This window comes from Mesoplodon bidens (assembly GCF_964165515.1).
Source record: "Mesoplodon bidens genome assembly, chromosome: 1".
Classification (NCBI taxonomy): Eukaryota; Metazoa; Chordata; class Mammalia; order Artiodactyla; family Ziphiidae; genus Mesoplodon; species Mesoplodon bidens.
The window spans coordinates 148,777,620-148,796,986 of record NC_138176.1 but is presented as its reverse complement, the minus strand read 5'-3'; the positions used below and the strand labels follow the sequence as shown (position 1 = coordinate 148,796,986).

The following is a 19,367-nucleotide window of genomic DNA, read 5'->3' as shown; positions in this document are numbered from 1 at the left end:
AAATAACCAGTTAAATAGCAAGACAAACGATTGGTACCATCCCTACGAAACTGCTGTTAATAAGCATAGCCCTTTGAACAGGGGAGAATTACTTAATTGAGGTGCTTCTCCTGCTCACTTCCAAACTCTCTGTGCATCTGCTCTTGTTACAGGAGCTGGTCACACATTGACCTATGGTCCTCCTGTCCTTTGGGCGGGAACTCTTGAGTGAGGCACCTTTATTTCTCTGGTGTCCCTGGCATGTCACAAGCACACAGCAAATGCATCTGGTCAAGTGAACAAAGAGCACAGTGCACTCAACAGGGCCCTGAAGACTAGAGTTTATGCTCCAGTGTCTGATTTTTTACCTGCATGTGGAAGTTGTTGAATGTGGTTGATGTTGATGGTGAGCAGGTCTTTCAATGGATTTCTTTTCATATTTTTCTTCTTCCTTTTAATTTCTGTGGGTAGGAGTTAGGGTGTATTTGTAAGTGGCCTACACTTCACCCAAAAAATAACAAAGGCACACGGTGCATCAAGGCGTGATTTGTCAGGTTTGATTTAGTCAATCACTAAAGTGAGCCAGGTACAGTCTTCCAGCCAGACAGTGACATGACCCCAAGGAGACTAGAACCTATTTTGTGAGAAACAAGGCTTCCTTGAGAGAGGAAAAGAGGTTCCCAAAGTTGGATGTGCTTAATGATTAAAGTTGTCCATTTGGGAGCAGAATATAGTAAAGCATTTGCTGTGTATGTGGAGAGTGATTGATGTCATCACCAAGCACTAGACAGTTGTTTCACGTAGGTTACGCTGAAAACTTAAGCAACCTTGGACACACAAGGCTGGTTTCTCCTGGGATCATCTGAAGGATCTTATTTGCAACATTTTCACTACTCACTTGCTATTTGTCCTTGAACAAGTTATATAACCTTTCTGAAATTCAGTATCTTACCTGTAAAATGGAGACAGTGATACCTATTCCTGAGGGCTATTGTAAGGATCAAATTAGATAATATATGCAAAAACATATTACAGAGCCTGGCACACAGAACTGCTCAAAGTGTTAGCTGTTATTATTATTAAAAGTGCTAACACAATTCCAGGAAAGTAGTAAAGATGCAATAAGTGATAACTTTTATTTACAATTGTACTTGTGATAATGTACATGTATATCATGTACATCACTCTCTGGAAACATTTTATGCCCAGACGTGTTACATACCTTTAATCAAAGCTCAAACACAAGAGCTCAAATGCTTCAGCCTAGATGCTCAGGGCAAAATTATTCTGAGCATTTGCAAACTGTCCTTTAAATACTATCTCCCACTTTAGCCCCGCATGCTGACCTTATGTGCCTTCAGTTTAATGAGATTTATGCTCACTGCATCAAAATAGAAGAATTAATTATACTGAAGCATAGGAAAAGGTCAATATCAAAGAGACAGTTGGAGAACAATGTTTTTGAGCATTTGTGTGTTTATGCAAGGTCACAAAGGATGACAATCTTGTCTTTGCTTTAATAATGAAGAAACTAAGATACTAGCTGTCAAAGGTCATGCAGCTAATATTCTGAACCCAAGATGAACTAATGTAGATGCCTCTTTTCCAGAGTAACAATCACCAAAAAGATGCAGGCTATTTTTCTTCAGTTTATGATGCCTGAGGTAGACCTTTGCCTTATTGGGTGTGTCATTCAGAACGGATAAAAACAGGATCCCAAATTCTCCCTAACATCAAAGAAATATTGTTTCCAGTGTAAGTTAATGCAGTATGGCATCCCCAACTAGTGCAATTTCTTGGAGAGAAAACTTGATTCGATACTGTTAAATAGAAAATGTTACTACATGTGTTATGTTCCAGTCTTAATATAGAGCTTCAGTAAATGGAGATTTTTGAATATGACCAAAAAAAAAAAAAAAGTGAAGTCCTGAACAGCATGCTTAAGAAATGGTAGATTAATCTCTCTTTAAGTGATGGAACCCTGTTACCTCCCATAATATGTCCATTTTCCTAAAGGGCAGCTCCAGATTATCAAAACACAATTACTTTTAATTAACTTAATTTAATAAATAAATGTCATTTAGACACCTAAAGAAGAATGGGAGAGAAGAATAGCAGGGTTGTCATTAAATCAATCCAATATGATGGAGTGTTACGACTCCAGAAAGGTGAGGGATTAATTAAAAGCTGTCGAGAGCAATCTCATTAGTGAGGGAGAGCAGACAATCCAGGAGCAAAATTCTGGGAGAAACCACAGCATTGTCATCATATTTTTTCTTGTAAGCACTTGCATTCCTAAAAGCCCCCAACACCTAAATAATTTATTTGGTAGTCTTAGAAAATGTAATAAACTGTCATTTTTAGATAAATTTAATATTGGACTCCTCTGCATTTAATAACATTAGCTAATGATTTGCATGTTTGTCCTACCAGCAGAGTGTAACTTTATCACACTGCCGTGGGTCTCTAATTTGGTTTACCACTGCTGTGAAAAGATTTTTAAAAGATATTTTCTCTTTTTATTGACTTGGTGAAGATCTTCTCAGCCACACATACAGACCAAGAATTGTAGTAATAGGTATTCTTTGTTGCAACATTCTTTAACATCTGTTTTTTATTTATGTCCATTTTTCTCTGTGATGATTTTCCTAAAACATTTGTTACAAGTTATTGGTGTATGTCTCTGTCTTATAGAACAAATGCACATTTAAAAGCTGGAGCTACAGAGAGTATGTGTATCCTAATTCAGTGTTGATTACTCCCAAATATTTTTAATCTCCCTGTGTTTATATCTTTGTAACACTTAACAGTATAGTTTATATAAAACTCTAGTGTTTACAAAATACTTACACATTTGTTGTATTATTTGCTCCTTACAATAACACTAAAGAGTAGATGGCTGGGTTTTATTATCCTATATTTACAGAGGAGGAAATGGAGGCTAAGAAGCCCTGTGACTGGCCCCAGGTCACAGAGCCACTAGTGCAGGAGCTGGGGAAGAACCTCCACGTCCTCAGCCTCAGTCCAGGTCTCTTTCTGCCCTGCAGCACTGCCTCACGGAGATGAAAAGGACCAGGCAGTTTGGAAATGAGACCCCCTGGGAATTGCCCCTCTTACTTTGCCTACCTAGAGAGGATGAGACCAAGATCTCTGCCCAACAGAGACAGAATCTCAGCTTTTGATGCCCTCTCCCTCTCTCTCTCTCTCTCTCTCTCTCTCATTCTCTCTCTGACTCAGTAGCCCTCCAGCTCTCCCTTTGTACATGTGACTAAAGCCTTCTCATTTTTAAAGGCTCTGTTCAGGCATCACCTCCCCAAAGAAGGTTTCTTAATACCCCTGAGAATTGGATCAAGTGTTGCAGAAGACTGCTCCATCTGAACACTTGCTTTATGGGTTTTATGATTTGCTTGTATCAGCTTCACTGTGAACAAAGACAGCCATCTCTCCCTCTACCGCAAGGCACATGCCTCCCTCCCCCTGTGGCGGTCACCCTGTCCTCCTTGCTGTCCCTGAGCAAGCCAGGCACACTCCCTCCTGGACTTGACCCTGGCAGTGCCTCTGCCTGGAAGGCTCTTCCCCTGATCTGTGTGGCTCATCCCTCTCCTCCTCTGGGTTATTACTCAAAGGCCATTTTCTCAGCTCCTCTCCATTTGAAATTCCTAACCCCCAGCTGTCCCTATTCCTCTCCCTTGATTTATACTTCTCCATAAAACTTCTCACCTGACATATATGTTTTACTTCTCTAGTTTGTTTATTGACCTGCTCCCCAATGAGAATATATAAATTCTAGGTGATGATAAACTGATTAGGCCAAATTCTTTGAACAAAGACCTAAAAGTTATCCTGGCTATCTTCACAAGCTGCTGATTAACCATTTTGTCTCTAAAACAGAAATAAGCACAAGCAGACAAGTGTTAGATACAGTATTTCTCACATAGCTTAATCCTCTCTGAAGCTACTGCCTTCACCCACTAACATAGGCCATGGTATTTTCTTCTCAGAGGGTTTCTGAGATCATGTAATAAGGCCAGATGAATGATGCTTTTATCCTTCCACTACCGCCCCAAACTGGTGATACAATCCATTGTGATATCAATTCTTTAGCACTTATAAGAAACTTTGAAAATGGCCTCAACTTGTAGATACAAACAAGAGATATAATACTGTAACTTTTAAAGATCTCTCCTCTTTATTGCCCACCAATAATATTGTTATTTTTATTTCATGATATATATATATATATATATATAACATGTTATATTATAGATAATCCATATATTAGTATCTATGGTATAATATATTAGTAAATTATTTATTCAATAAATATTCATTTTAGCACCTGTTATGTTCCAGGCACTGTGTTAGATGCTCTGGATTCAGGAATGAGCAAAACAAATATTATCTGTATCCTTAGGTAGCTTCCAATCTGAAGGGAAGACATATCACTATGTAATATTGTAAGACCAGGCAGGTGTCCTAGGAAACCGTGGGAAATTTCTCCAGAGATATAATGTTGTTATAAGTATTAAGATATAAGTAGATGATCCATGGAGACTAATTCTGCTTGCTCAGTACTGTAGCTCTGTGGACCTAAAAGTGTACCCTGAGTATCATTAAGGGTTGCAATGCTAAGCATAACAGTACTGGAAGTCATAAACACAGTGTTGTCCCAGGGCTCTCAAGCCTGAGAAGGGTCATTCATTTGTTCATTCAGTCATTCAGCAAACAGCTACTGACCACCTATAGCTGTGAACAAGACCAGTAGGTCCCTCCCTGCCCTCATGTGCCCTTCGGGCCAGCCCAGGGGTGCCCCAGGTAGAGCTGCGAGCAGCAAGGCTCCACCAGCCCCTCGCCCAGCTGCAGCCTCGCCTCTGTGCTCATACACGGGCACAGCTCGCCTTTGCCCGGCGGCTGGAGGGCGGGCTGCTGCTGCCCCCACTTATACTCTGACTGCGGGCTGTAAAGTTGGGGGAGCTGCCACATTCTGAAGGATGAAAAATAAATCATGCTTCTTACTTCTGTCATTTTCTATTTCCAGGGATAGAAGAAAAGGGAGAAGAATTTGCTAGCATGCTTACAGAGCTTCTCTTTGAATTGCATGTTGCGGCCACGCCTGACAAACTCAATAAGGTCAGCACCGTATGAATCTCAGTTTTTGCTTGTTGGTTTGTTTTATTTTTAAAAGGTCTCGGTTGTAAACTCCAGAAATCCACCTGAAATAGAAAAACCCCAAGTCCCAGTGGCACATAGAGGGAGGGGAGTCCCAGGTCAGTAATTAAGATTCGAGGAGGCAACACCATGAAATGTGACTGCAGAGAACCTGCTAGGCTGTGTCCTGAGACCTGCGTTTTAGTTGCAGTTTCACTGGTAATTACCTTGTGACCTTGAACAAGTCATTTCTCCTTAAAATAGGGTCTTAGATCAGATCAGTGGTTATCCTCAGCCTACAGGAGGAAAGAAGGTGCGGAATCACCAAAGGGCTTTTTCAAATTCCATCTCCCCTCCCCTCGAAAGTGACATATGCCAGCATTAGGCAGAGAAAGCACATCTGCCAGAGCCAGGCCACTCACACAACCCCTCCCACTGGAAAGCTGGTGCTTTGTCGTGTCTAAGACCATCTGAGCTTTCACTGTCTGGGTTCCTCTGAGAGTAACACTGGATGTTTTGCAAGTTCCTACAAGGTCTTGCTATGGCATATCTTAATGAGGTCACTGATCATTAATTACTTAAAAGTGTCATTTTTCCCATTCTTTCTCTCTCTCTTCTCTTTTCTTTTTTTTTGGAATTTTGGAATTTTATTTTATTTATTTTTTTATACAGCAGGTTCTTATTAGTCCTCCATTTTATACACATCAGTGTATACATGTCAATCCCAGTCTCCCAGTTCATCCCACCACCACCCGCTCTCTTTCTTCTCTTTAGCGATCAGTGGTTGACACAGGTCCTCACTCATCAAGGTGGGTGAGGAAAGGGCAGACTGAGGCAGTGAAGTGGAGAGATGAGCAATTTCTTTATCTCTGATAGAGGTCACTGATTCTGGCAGGTCAGTGACTTGAACACAGCAGGGAAATTGCCTCATTCATCTCCACACAGCACCTGCCGCAGCTCAGAGAGTGTATGTGGTGCCTCCGAGGTCTCACTGGCTTATTTACATAGGTAAACCTTTGTCCCTAAAAGAGGACACACCAAGCATGGTTTGTTAGGTTTTGTCTCCCCTAATCTTCTCCCCATTAACTTGCCATCAACACCATGACACGTTAAACTTTGACATGCAAGCTTTCAAATGAGAAGTAAGTTTTGCATAAGCTCAGATGCAACTTAAGCAAACAGCTTAAACTATAATATGAAAGCTGGTGAGTCTGCCCTTTCAAAATTCAGGGAGTAACAGATAGGGAAGGTGGTTTCTGCTTGTTCAAAAACTTTTAAGGCCACAAGTTGCTCAAACTGCACTCATGTGAAGTGAAACTCATCACAGTTTTTCTCTTGTTCCCACCCCCCGACCCCGCCCTGAGAGCTTCTGGCATGGCTGGAGAGGAACAGAGCCATCTTCATCTTCCGGTGTGGTACATTATTAGGTTCATGAAATATTAAGGGCTTCATGAGACATAGCAGATGAGGAAATTTGCTTTAGCAATGACCCTGGCTAAATTTCATATATATATATATATGAAATTTTACAGTTGGTCACAAAAAGTGAAAAATATACTATGGCTTTTCCAAAGTGATGGTCATTTTTATTTCTATCTGAGTATCATTTTTTTAAAGATTTTATTTATTTATTTTTTGGCTGCATTGGGTCTTCTGTTGCTGTGCACAGGGTTTCTCTAGTTGCGGTGAGTGGGGGCTACTCTTTGTTGCGGCGTGAGGGCTTCTCATTGCGGTGGTTTCTCTTGTTGCGGAGCACAGGCTCTAGGCACGCAGGCTTCAGTAGTTGTGGCACACAGGCTCAGTAGTTGTGGCTCGCGGGCTCTAGAGCGCAGGCTCAGTAGTTGTGTCGCACGGGCTTAGTTGCTCTGCGGCATGTGGGATCTTCCTGGACCAGGGCTCGAACCCGTGTTCCCTGCATTGGCAGGCAGATTCTTAACCACTGCGCCACCAGGGAAGCCCTGAGTATCATTTTAGAATGCTTTCCAAAAATTCCTCTGGCCCTGCAGTTATCTCTCCATACATTCTTTCTATTCTGTCCCTTTTTCTTACTGTATTTTTTACCAGAAAGCAACAACAAGGTGTTTCTAAGGAAGTTGAGGAATTGCCCCATCACTCTTTAAACGTACAGAGAACCACCCTTGGCGGTTTAGGGTTTGATCCAAGTCATGGGATTGGCTTTTGTGTCTCCATATTTGTACAATAAACATATTGCTTTGGTTGGGGGCCTTTGCAGGCCATGAAAAAAGCTCATGACTGGGTGGAAGAGGATCAAACTGTGGTGCCAGTAGACGTGGCCGAAGAGTCAGAGGACAAAACAGAGAAGGAAGAAAAGGAAGAGAAACCTGAAAACCCCGAAGAAGACAAGAAGGAAGAAAGGAAAACTAAGACAGTCGAGGTAAATGCATTACAGATCGTCCGCCTAAAGAGCAGTAATATTATGTTCATTTTATCAATAGCCTAATTTTAAGTGAGGCAAAGCCATTTCATTTTCATTTATACCCTATTCCACACTATAGAAATATGAGTATTAATGTAATAAACACTAAAATTTCTCTATACCAGGACATTTCGTGATTTAGAATAGATATTGTAGCTTTCCTCCATAGCGTTACAGTTATAATTTAAAGGAAAAAAGATATTTAAGAACATAGTTGATTTATCTTTAGGGTAAAATTCCATCATATCAAATTTGTAACCATAACATGTCCTTATGCCCCATAACTAATGAGGTAATTGAAGCTTTTTCCAAAAAAGCATTTCATTGCCACAGTTTTTATTCTGTAGTTTAATAAATTTATATATTCATAATTTATAATCTGCCTATGTTCAAAAATGAGTTTGTAATAACTTCATTTTACGTTGAATTTTAATTTTAGAGAAAGTTTCAAATTAGATTGCTCTAAAGAAAAATGTCCACTGAGGTCTGTTCAATTCAGCCACCCTTCCACACGCTTTCATGAGTACCTGTCTGTTGTGTGCCCAGCACTACTCTGAGAACTGGGGACCCAGCTGTGAAGAAGGCTTGTTATGTCCCTGGGACCTGGTGACACTTCTGTTTTATGGTAGCATTTCCACTTAGAAAAGTCTTAGGTACACCCATTAATCTTTGGGTAAATTTTTTCTGGTCATATTTGTTTTGGGGAATTTTTTTCCAGGAATTATATAATTGTTTTAATGTCACAGGAGTTTTTTAGAAAGCATCTGCCCAATGAATAATTTTCTGACTTGTACTTTTTGCTTTCAGGAAGCATACATGCAGTCCATCGAAAGCCTGGCAGAAGTAACAGCTCGCTGTATTGAGCAGCTTCATAAAGTAGCAGAATTAATTCTTCATGGACAAGAAGAGGAAAAACCAGCTCAGGACCAAGCAAAAGTTCTGATAAAGTAAATGTTACTTTTAATTCTTATTTTTCCAATTTTATGTATATGTGCCATTCAAATGCACACACACACGCACACACACGCATACACCCTCACCTACTAAAGATTCAGATTTCATGTCAACTAATTCCATTGTTCTGTGGTCATCTTAAGAAATAAGGACTCTCTTAAGAAATGAACCAAGTTAGCGAGAACAGTAATAATTAGCTAGACATTCCAGGAATTATTTATGAAGAGATTTAAGGGAAGACACCCTAAATCATTCAGAGCTAAGTGTTTGTTTTAATAGATCAGAATCTTGAAAGTACAGACCTTTGAATATAATTACATTTTCAACATGCCACACAGATAAAAGACACCTTAATGGACCTTCTCAACTAGTTTCACAGAAACATGCAAACACACCCCCACTGTTCCGAGGGACTTACACCAGCTCTGCATATTCTGAATTCTGGCAATGATGGTCACTAACATAAGCCAGTTCACTGTGGATTGCTTTTGCGTGCGTATTTGCTATCATATGTTTATTCTTCAATAAGCTACTATTATTAGTTAGTGAAATAAAAATGTGTATATATATATATAATGTTATACACATGAAAATAGCTGGTATGGAGCGTTCATTAAAATAGTTGATTATGGAGCTGAAGAATAAGTCATTAACTTTTACGCATATGACTGTAAGCTGTGGTATAGAAAATCAGCACAGGTCCAAATGCCCTCTCATTATTATATAGACACAGGAGCCAAAATAAGCGCCTACTAAAAATATATGGGTACACAGACACACACACACACACACACCCATCTCAACACATTCACTCACTTGCTAGCTAACTAGTCTTCACTTATTACTACATTTGTCATTGTAGGTTGGGGAGCAAATTTTTGGTGGAAGAACCTTCCAAAAATTCATTATTAGTGTCTCTGATGGCATTTTTCCTCACTTGTACAGATTTGTGATCTAGTGTAGATTTTCATATCTAAACGTGAAAATCGAAGATATTATAAGCACTGCACAATCCTGCCCTTAAAATGCCTACAAAGAATATGTACTTGTCTCGACGTAAAGAAGGAAGAGGAAAGGGCAAAATAGGAAAAGTTTCAAGTATAGAGGAAAACATCTGAGTACTGTTTTATATTTGCATGCTGATTTGAAAGAGGAGGGCTGAAGTCAGAAGTTTCTGAGTATGGAAAGCAGAACCTTACCCTTAGCTCCTGTCTGATTCTCAGCCCCTGATTGTCCCAACCTTACCAAGCTGCTCCAAGCAAAATGTAATAAGGCCTCATATATATCTACACAATAAGTGCCTTTCCACCCACCTGCCCAAGAACATAGGCAGAACTACTCTTTGCTATCCCTTGGCCTTACTCCTGACCCTTTCTGCAGATAAGTTTTGGATGGTTGGGTGGATGGATGAGTAGTTGGATGGATAGATGAGTGGAAGGAGGGATAGATGGATATAGCTCAACAAACCTGAATACATAGCTTAGACAGAACCCCTATTTATCAGAACGAAACTTGCCTCTACTGACATCACTAGATCTTTTTAACATGTAAGATTCTTAACTTGAAGTTATTGTTTTGCTAATAGCATTTTAATCACTTCATAAAAGTCATACATACTTATTGTTAAAAAAAATCAGGCAAAATGCACCATTGTTAGGTAGATTGTTTTCAGTTTTTGTCATCATCTATAATGTTAGGACAAACATTGCTTTGTCAAATATTTGTATCTACTTGCATTATTTTCTTGGGGTAAAGTCCTAGGCGTGGAATGGCTGGAATAAACATTGGGGTAAAGTTTTGATGTATTTGATGTAAGTCTTAAAAAACATATTCTACAGGATCTTTATTTTGAGGCATCTCATAAAAACATAATCAAGGGCTTCCCTGGTGGCACAGTGGTTGAGAGTCCGCCTGCCGATGCAGGGGACATGGGTTCGTGCCCCGGTCCGGGAAGATCCCACATGCCGCGGAGCGGCTAGTCCCGTGAGCCATGGCCGCTGATCCTGCGCATCTGGAGCCTGTGCTCCGCAACGAGAGAGGCCACAACAGTGAGAGGTCCGCGTACCGCAAAAAAAAAAAAAAAAAATCAAGATATGAAGAGACATCTGAGTTTGAGTTTCTTCATCTATAAAATGGGAATAATAATGGACCCTAATAAGGTCATTATACAGATTAAATGTGATTATGCATATAAAAGTATTTAACATAGTACCTCAGTGAATGTTCATTATTATTTTCAAATGAACAATGCTGGAGAAAAGTCCCTTGGCAAGAGTTTTATACCCCTTGTGGAGCTCAAGCCTGGTATTTTCCTGCATATGCTTTTGCTTCGAAAAAGAGATAGGGTGAGAATTAGATTAAACTGTGATTGTGAATCATGGAAGAATACTGAGGAAAACATTTCTACAGAACATCTTCAAACTTGAGTGCCCTTCTTTTAAAGGGAATACTGTATTAATATCAATAATTGTATTAACAATACAATTCTTTTTCTTTATTAAAAATACCCAAATCTCTTTTTTTCTTCTTTCAGATTAACTACTGCAATGTGCAAGGAAGTGGCCTCCTTATCAGAGAAGTTTACAAATTCTTTAACCACTGTTGGGGTAAGATTATGATACTGATTCTTTTTTCACCTTTTTGAGGGGAAGGCCTACAAGGGGCTGTGATATGAAGTGGAGGACATAGTACCTTCTTTGATAGCTCCACAAAGCAGAAGCTCTGCCAGGACATTTGCTAAAATGAGGCCTGAATATCTTCTCTAGCTATAGGCAGCTTAAGGCTCTCATCTGACTGAGTTCTAGCCCTGATACCACCATATCAGACATACAAGGTATTGGGTGGATTTTCAAACCTCTCTGGGCCTCATTCCCTTTATTTGTTCACTAAGGTTCCTTCTATTATTTAACATCTGTGATACATAATTCCACAATCTCTAGTAAAATAATTCATTTTTAATATTCATATTCACTGTTGCCCTGAAACCCTATTTTATAAGCCACACAAGACAAAAATGTCTGTGCTTTATTGTTACACTTCAACTTTGACCAAAAGAAAAAAATTTTACCAATCTGTAGAAGTGTTTCTATTCTCGAGGCAACAATTTTGAAAGGTTCAAGCATTCATTTGGAGCTATGGCTTCTGGTTATTTTCTTTAGAAATCAGTCATGTTCTGTAACTCAACCTAATGGGATTGGAGAAGACAGTGGCAATTATTCCTTTTCAACCTTTCTACTTTTCCTTTTAAGGCCCTGGATGCAAAGGCACATGATTCTTTACATGAGAAATAGCAAGTTTCACTTCCTGTTTTAGCTAGGGTGTTTGGGTTACAAATGTATTAGTTTCCTAGGGCTACCTTGACAAGTACCACACACTGGGTGACTTCAACAACAGAAATGTATTGTCTCACCATTCTGGAGGCTAGAAGTCTGAAAATAGGGTATTGGCAGAGCCATGCTTCTTCTGAAGCCTCTAGGGAAGGACTCTTCTCTGCCTCTTCCAGCTTCCCAGGCATTCTTTAGCTTGCAGCAGTGTAACCCCAATTTCTTTCTCTATCTTCACATCATCCTCCCTCTGTGTGTGTCTGTGTCTACATTTCCCTCTTCTTATAAGGACAGCGGTCATATTGGATTAAGGTATGACCAGTACAACCTCATCTTATCTAATTGAAACTGCAACACCCTATCTCCATATAAGGTCACAATCTGATATACTGGAGGTTAGGACTTCAACATTTCTCTTTGTAACACAAAGTAACAGAAACAAGCACTAAATAATTTAGACAGAAAGGGGAGCTTATTAAAGGTAGTGGAGGTATATGAGCAGCCGTGGGGGACCCATCACCGGAGCTCATGTACCTTCTCTCTAAAGTGTTGTTATTAATGTGACTCAACTATAGCAGTTCCTAGTTCTCTCCATTCAAATTCCAGGATCCTGGGTGAGAAGGTTTGAAAGGCTCAGATATGCATCTTGGTGTCTCCAGTAGTGATGAGGACAGGGCTATATCATGTAGACCTACTTTGCTGCTGGGGTACACCTCTTCCCACCCCCACCCCAGGCAAAGAGCAGTTCTCAGAAAACACAAAAATGATTGTGGACTGGGCTGTCCGAGTTGTGTGCCTCTGAGACTTCTATAAGTGGCTTAGTTGATAAAGGATGAGCTACATACCAACTATTCATTCTGCTGTCAAAGAATATGGTTTGCTTCTCCTATTTTGTAAAAGACCAGCTTTTATATTTGTCTAATTTCAGGCCTTCAGCAATAGAGCTTCACTGTAAACAGGCAGAGTGAAGGGGGAGGGTAGAAGCTCGTTGATAGAATAGGCTTGATAAAATACATTTATGTGATTGGCATCATCTAAGTTAACTGATGCCCATGGACTTTGGTGTTACTGCTAGATTTACAGAGAGGTGTGAGCTCTTAATCAGGATGGAATGACCTTGGCGACTCAGCTTCCTAAGGCTCTACTGTACCCTCTCTCACTCTTTCCAGTTTACTACCTGAGAAACTGAGTCTCAGAAGGGTGAACGATTCACCCAGTTGACTCAACTCCCAGTTGGCTGCCCATCAGACAAAGCAGACAGATAGCTAACTGTTTGGTTCTCTACGGTTGCCTAGTGATGAGGATGTATATGTCTGTGTCTATGTGTGTTATATGTTTTATATGATTCATGTTAAACATTAATTAATTTATGTTAGTGGGTAATATTCATGGTATTGCTTTCCATTCCCTTTAATGTATTGTATTCCAGCACAGTGCTTCTCAAACCTTAATGTGCAAGCAAATAACCTAGAGAGTTTATTAAATGCAGATTTTGATTCAGTGGGTCTAGGATGAGGACTGAGATTCTGCATTTCTAACAAACTCCCAAGTGGTAACAGTGCTCCTAATTCATATCCTACATTTTGAGGAGCAAAGCTCTAGCAGATAAGTGTGTACTTGAATGAATACACACACATAAAATACACACACACAGGGCTTCCCTGGTGGCGCAGTGGTTGAGAGTCTGCCTGCCGATGCAGGGGACATGGGTTCGTGCCCCGGTCCGGGAAGATCCCACATGCCACGGAGCGGCTGGGCCCGTGAGCCATGGCCACTGAGGCTGCGCGTCCGGAGCCTGTGCTCCGCAACAGGAGAGGCCACAACAGTGAGAGGCCCGCGCACCGCAAAAAAAAAAAAAAAAAAAAAAAAAGAAAAAAGAAAAAAATACACACACACACACACTTATGTCCAAATGTTTGTATGAACAAAATCAGGAACACACAGATTATTGTTTGAAGAAAGAAAAATCCAAATCTAAATGGAGTTTACTGAAATACCATCTCACTACAACAGTACCTCTCATCTTGTGCTATGATGAATCATTCACATCGTCATTGTTTGTATTCTCTAAAAGAGCCGTTATTCATAACTTGAAGTTAATGAGTGTATATTGCTCTCCAGACTCTATTTAGATTGCTTGCACATCTCATTGATTCTGAAAACCAATGCCATTTTATTGCCCTCATTTTGATTATATTTTAGAGGTTTATTGATAATCAAATAAACATGAAAGCAAACCATAATGGATTTTCTGGTTACTTACTAAAATGACTGGGTTTTTAAAGAGTTTTTTCCCAAGACTCCATTCTGGTTTCCCCAGTAGGACATTACTTAGCCCTCGGTAGAGTAATGTCAGTGAAAGTGGGGTGCTCTGGGAAGAAATAGTTCATTTATACACTTTTGTTTGCCATAAAGTCTTTCAAGTACAGTGAGAGAAAGCAGCCTATTAAGACTGCCCTCTTCTTTCTAGTCCCTGTAATTATTTATTGTCTAAGAGTGGATTGAACATTTTAGGTAGAGAAGACTGGACATAATAATAACGGCGACATGAACACTAACTCCCAATTTTTGAACACCTACTTAATATCAGGTTCTGCTTTCCATGTTTTGCAAACTGGGATATGCTGACCTGTTTGCAAGTTATATTTAAGAGTGTTTTAACTTTACTGCCAACCTTGAAAACACACCCTATAACCAAGTACCCGTGTTTGCATTTAAAAGAAAAAAGACTACAGACCAGGGCTGGAGCTAGGGTAGGCAAGTAAAGGTACTTAACATGTCTACCAAATTTAAGGGGACTCCCCCCCACAAAAAGAGACAAAGAAACAACCCCAGTCATCTAGATAGATATTTTAATGCAGTATTTTAAAAATCAAAATTAACACCAAAAAATCATGATGAACAAAATATCAAAATTTTAAATAAAGACTGAATCCGACCCTGTACAACTCAACCTCACTCACCTCCCCCTAATCCCAGACCTGCTACGAGCTTTAAATAGTTTAAAAGGTCTGAGTGTAAATTTCTAGCTACATGACCTTAAGCAAGTTACTCAACCTTCCTGATTCCTATTTTCTCATCTTTATTTTTTTTAATTTTTTTATTAAGATTTTTTTTTGACGTGGACCATTTTTAAAGTCTTTATTGAATTTGTTACAATATTGCTTCTGTTTTATGTTTTGGTTCCTTGGCAGCAAGGCATGTGGGATCTTAGCTCCCCAACCAGGGATTGAACACGCACCCCCTGCACTGGCAGGCGAAGTCTTAACCACTGGACTGCCAGGGACGTCCCCTATTTTCTCATCTTTAAATCGGGGTTATCATGGTACCTACCTACCTCCTAAGATTTCTGTCAAAATTAAATGATCGTGTAGGGGAAGCACCAAATATGAAGCCTTGTCTGTAGTAAGCATTCCACTTCTCCCCTTCTTCTCTAAGAGATTCCTCAACAAAGCCAGCGTCTACATTTTCTGGGACAAGCCTTGGAGTACGAGCACCTAATCTGTCAATTTCATCCTTTTGATTCCACAGAGCAACAAGAAGGCTGAGGTCCTTAACCCCATGATCAATAGTGTATTGTTAGAGGTAAGTGGCCTCCTGGAGAGAAAGTGCTTCTGAATCAAAGCAAATGTTAGAGCTACATTTTTTTTTTCTCCCAGGCAGCAAGTGTTATTGCAATTCTAAATTTTATCGTCTACAGTCTTTTTTGAGTACATTTGTGTAGTTAAACCATCTGTAAACCCTCGGGTGAAGCAGCAGTACCTCATTTTCAAGAATTCTGATTATAAAGAGAAATGCTAAGCTCGCATGTTATTTCTGTCGCTGTTTCCCCCGACAGAAGCACATTTCTGCTGCCAAGTTTGACACCAGATTCAACACTGTGATAATTGGCTGCAATGAGGGGTTCTTGCTCAGTGGTGATTTTCATAAAAATGGGCACTTCCCTCCATTTACATTAACCTTGAGTTTAGCTGGGTCTAAGCTCCAGACTGGCAAAAATGACAAGTAGAATGTTTAGCATCTGCCCGTTCAGTGACCAGAGGCAAGATCCTCTGTGACCACTCACTCCGTGGCCTGCCCACCCATCAGTACATTGTAACATGGACGTGCAGCTGCCCCATACAGCTGTGGCTTTGCCAGAAGTAATGATGTAAAATCGAAGAAAAGAAGCCCAGGAGGCCTCATTCTTGACTCAGAGGCACTGTGTTCCACCTGTGATTAGTGGGGGAAAACCTATTAGGGACCAACTCTAAGGAACTGGCACATCTGTAGCCCCAGGGCACCCCACTGAAGCCACGAGGTGTTGACAAGTTGAGTTTGAACATGGGCAATGCATATACAGTAGTTTCTTGCTGTCTGAAGTACCCGTCAAATGCAAAATTTGGAAATTAAAAAAGTCAGGGAGGGCTACCTATGTATTTATAGCAATGCGTTTAGGAATTGGGTCTTATCATTAAGGGAAACTACCAAGGTACAAGAATAACAATGTGGTGACAACAAATGTTATTGTTTAAGACACAGTCACAGAGGGGGATAGAGTTGACAAGAAGAGACAAGGAACCATAGAGGCAGGCTCTGGAGGACACAGCTAAGAGGAAACCCAGGCAGTCAGAGGCAGAATAGAAACATCCAAAGAAATGTGTTTACATCTTTTTTAAGCACCAACATTAAAAGAAAAATATTCTAAAATAGTGTGGGATATGAGGAGAAGGAACATTATCAAATGGGAGGAATTGTCAAGCTGGAACTCTGACAATAACCCTCCAACCACAATTTTCTCCCTTCATAGGGCTGCAATAGCACCACATACATACAGGATGCCTTCCAGCTGCTGCTGCCTGTCCTGCAGGTTTCACACATCCAGACCAGTCGTTCCAAAGCACAGCCATGACCTGGCCAGACTCCATCTAGTTAAAGGAAACAGCAGGCCCTGTTGCTCTGATATATACCATTTCATGGAATGTTTTCGACACATCTGACCACAGATGCCTGTTTGGAGACACTACAAGCAATTTTGCACAGACAGATTGAGAATGCAAGTTCAAAGACAATATCATTTCTCTTAATGTATATGGTTGTTTTTACAAGTAATTATGTTTCCTTTATGTTAATTTAAATTTACATGGCTTTGTATTAATAATTTCCTTTATCTGGAGTTCACTCAAAATATTCACTTCTAGTTTCCTGGTCAAGCATGTTGTATTTGGAAATTCATGGGCAGACCCAAGACTTTAAATTTCCACTTTTAAATTTCCCATTTTTATAGTATGACTTAAAATCAATTCTTATCCTAAACTTAGTTTTGTTATATTAATGCCACCTTCAGAGATAACACTACTCATAGATATTACCTATTACGGTGAAAGAGGAACGTAAGTATCTGTTTATAGTCATGTATTCTCAGAACAAGCATTTATTGAGCTCCTACTGTGTGCTCACAATAGAGGAACATGATCTCACCCCAGTAGAGACAGATATTCTGAGAGAGGATTTATAATAATTCATTAAATGCTTTAAAATACTAATAACTTTTCTAAACCCTAAAAAATTTGAAGAACAAGGTAAATTAGTGTTTTTTTAAATGTTCTACCCTTCAACTGATTGTACTTTTTTATCCCAAACTTTACATATGGGATGAAAATACATATGAAACGGGATACTAAAGAATATTTTGTTTAAAATTGAATCCTTGTGACCATAAGTACATAATAGCACAATCATAAAGCTTGTAAGTATTCAGATAGAAAATTAAGGGAATTACAACAGAGTAGACCCCCAGGACTGTATTTTTAAATCTACTACAGTTGAGTCAAGCTGTTCCATGAATACACAGATCACACTCGCCAATGGCAAATGTAATGATTGCTTCTAAAGACAGAAAATGCTGATGTGTGTGGATGACTAAATGGTCACAATCCAGGAGGCTGCACAGAAGACCCCGCGGCCAGGAGAGGCCTTGTCAATGGGCATTTCTCGCCCCGAGCCCCAGATGGTCATTCTGGGGAGGGGTCCTGTACAATGTTCCTATCTGGGAGCCCCACTGACGTCCCTCCAGGTACTGTCACAAGGTGTCTTGCACAGTGGCTCTCTCCAGGCCAAATGAAGCCTATACTTTTGCCAGGGTGAAAAAATCCCTCATTCACTTTTGGTTTTATTCCCCTGATAGAGTTCCATACAGGCAAAGTAGGGATATTTTCACATCATCCTACTTCTCAGCATTTTAGTTTCCAATATTCTGCATTTCATTTGTGTATCTCCTGAAACAACGAAATGGAAAATATAAGAATTTATAATCTGGAAAAAAAATTCTCTGAGGAATCAATTAAAGCTGGGTTTTCCTACTTGGTTTTGTTTTTTTTGTTTTTTTTGTTTTTGGCTGCTTTGGGTCTTTGTTGCTGTGTGCGGGCTTTCTCTAGCTGTGGCGAGCGGGGGCTACTCTTCATTGTGGTTCGCGGGCTTCTCATTGTGGTGGCTTCTCTTGTTGCGGAGCATGGGCTCTAGGCACTCAGGCTTCAGTAGTTGTGGCACACGGGCTCGGTAGTTGTGGCTCGCGGGCCCTAGAGTATGCGGGCTTCGGTAGTTGTGGCACACGGGCTTCGTTGCTCTGCGGCATGTGGGATCTTCCCAGACCAGGGATCGAATCCGTGTCCCCTGCATTGGCAGGCAGATTCTTAACCACTGAGCCACCAGGGAAGTCCCCCTACTTGCTTTTTTTTTTTTTTTTTTTTTTGTGGTACGCGGGCTTCTCACTGCTGTGGCCTCTCCCGTTGCGGAGCACAGGCTCCGGATGAGCAGGCTCAGCGGCCATGGCTCACGGGCCCAGCCGCTCCGTGGCATGTGGGATCTTCCCAGACCGGGGCACGAACCCGCGTCCCCTGCATCAGCAGGCGGACTCGCAACCACTGCGCCACCAAGGAAGCCCCTTCCTACTTGCTTTTTGATCGCCTGAAATGTTTCTGCTATTCAGTCTAGAGAACAATTAACTCATGAAAGTGTTCCATTTGCTTCATCATAAATTTTAGACTTTTTGTGTATAGAGCAGAAGAAAGGGTTTAGATTTACAATTTCTTCACATCAGATGTTTTAGCATCAGATGGATTTATAGACGTTAACTGGAAATGTAAAAGAAACCAATAGTTTCAAAGGGGCTAGATTCCCAAAATTAGACTTTAAGCCTAACTGCACCCATTTAGTGCATAGCAAAATTTTTAATCATAAAATGAAATAGAAATCTGCGAAAGAACAAGAGAGATAATTATTCGTTTAAAAGTGGGTGACATTATTTACATTGCATTTATATATCTTTTAATGATAGAATGTCGAGGGTTGCCAAATGGAAACGTAGGCCGAGGGATGATTCCTGGGGCCTAGTAGCTCCATGGTCTGTGAATTACATTATTTAAGAGAGAATCATCACTTAAAATATATCCACTCTCCAGGATTTCTCTCTTTCAATACTGTTTTTCACCGTCACTTTTATTTTATTTTATTTTTTATTTTTGGCTGCGTTGGGTCTTCGTTGCTGT

At 40.2% G+C, this 19,367-nt stretch overlaps 1 protein-coding gene across 1 annotated transcript in view; it reads left to right on the top strand.

The window, feature by feature from the left end:
• FAM114A1 (family with sequence similarity 114 member A1) overlaps window positions 1-18,188 on the top strand; it is a 64,367-nt gene extending 46,179 nt beyond the window's left edge. Inside the window, 7 exon segments of the mRNA XM_081225804.1 lie at window positions 5,018-5,109; window positions 7,361-7,522; window positions 8,372-8,511; window positions 11,052-11,124; window positions 15,373-15,426; window positions 16,631-16,706; window positions 16,709-18,188. Of these exon segments, the coding sequence (XP_081081930.1) occupies window positions 5,018-5,109; window positions 7,361-7,522; window positions 8,372-8,511; window positions 11,052-11,124; window positions 15,373-15,426; window positions 16,631-16,706; window positions 16,709-16,752 (641 nt within the window). The 3' untranslated portion in view covers window positions 16,753-18,188.
• Window positions 18,189-19,367: the final 1,179 nt, after the last annotated feature.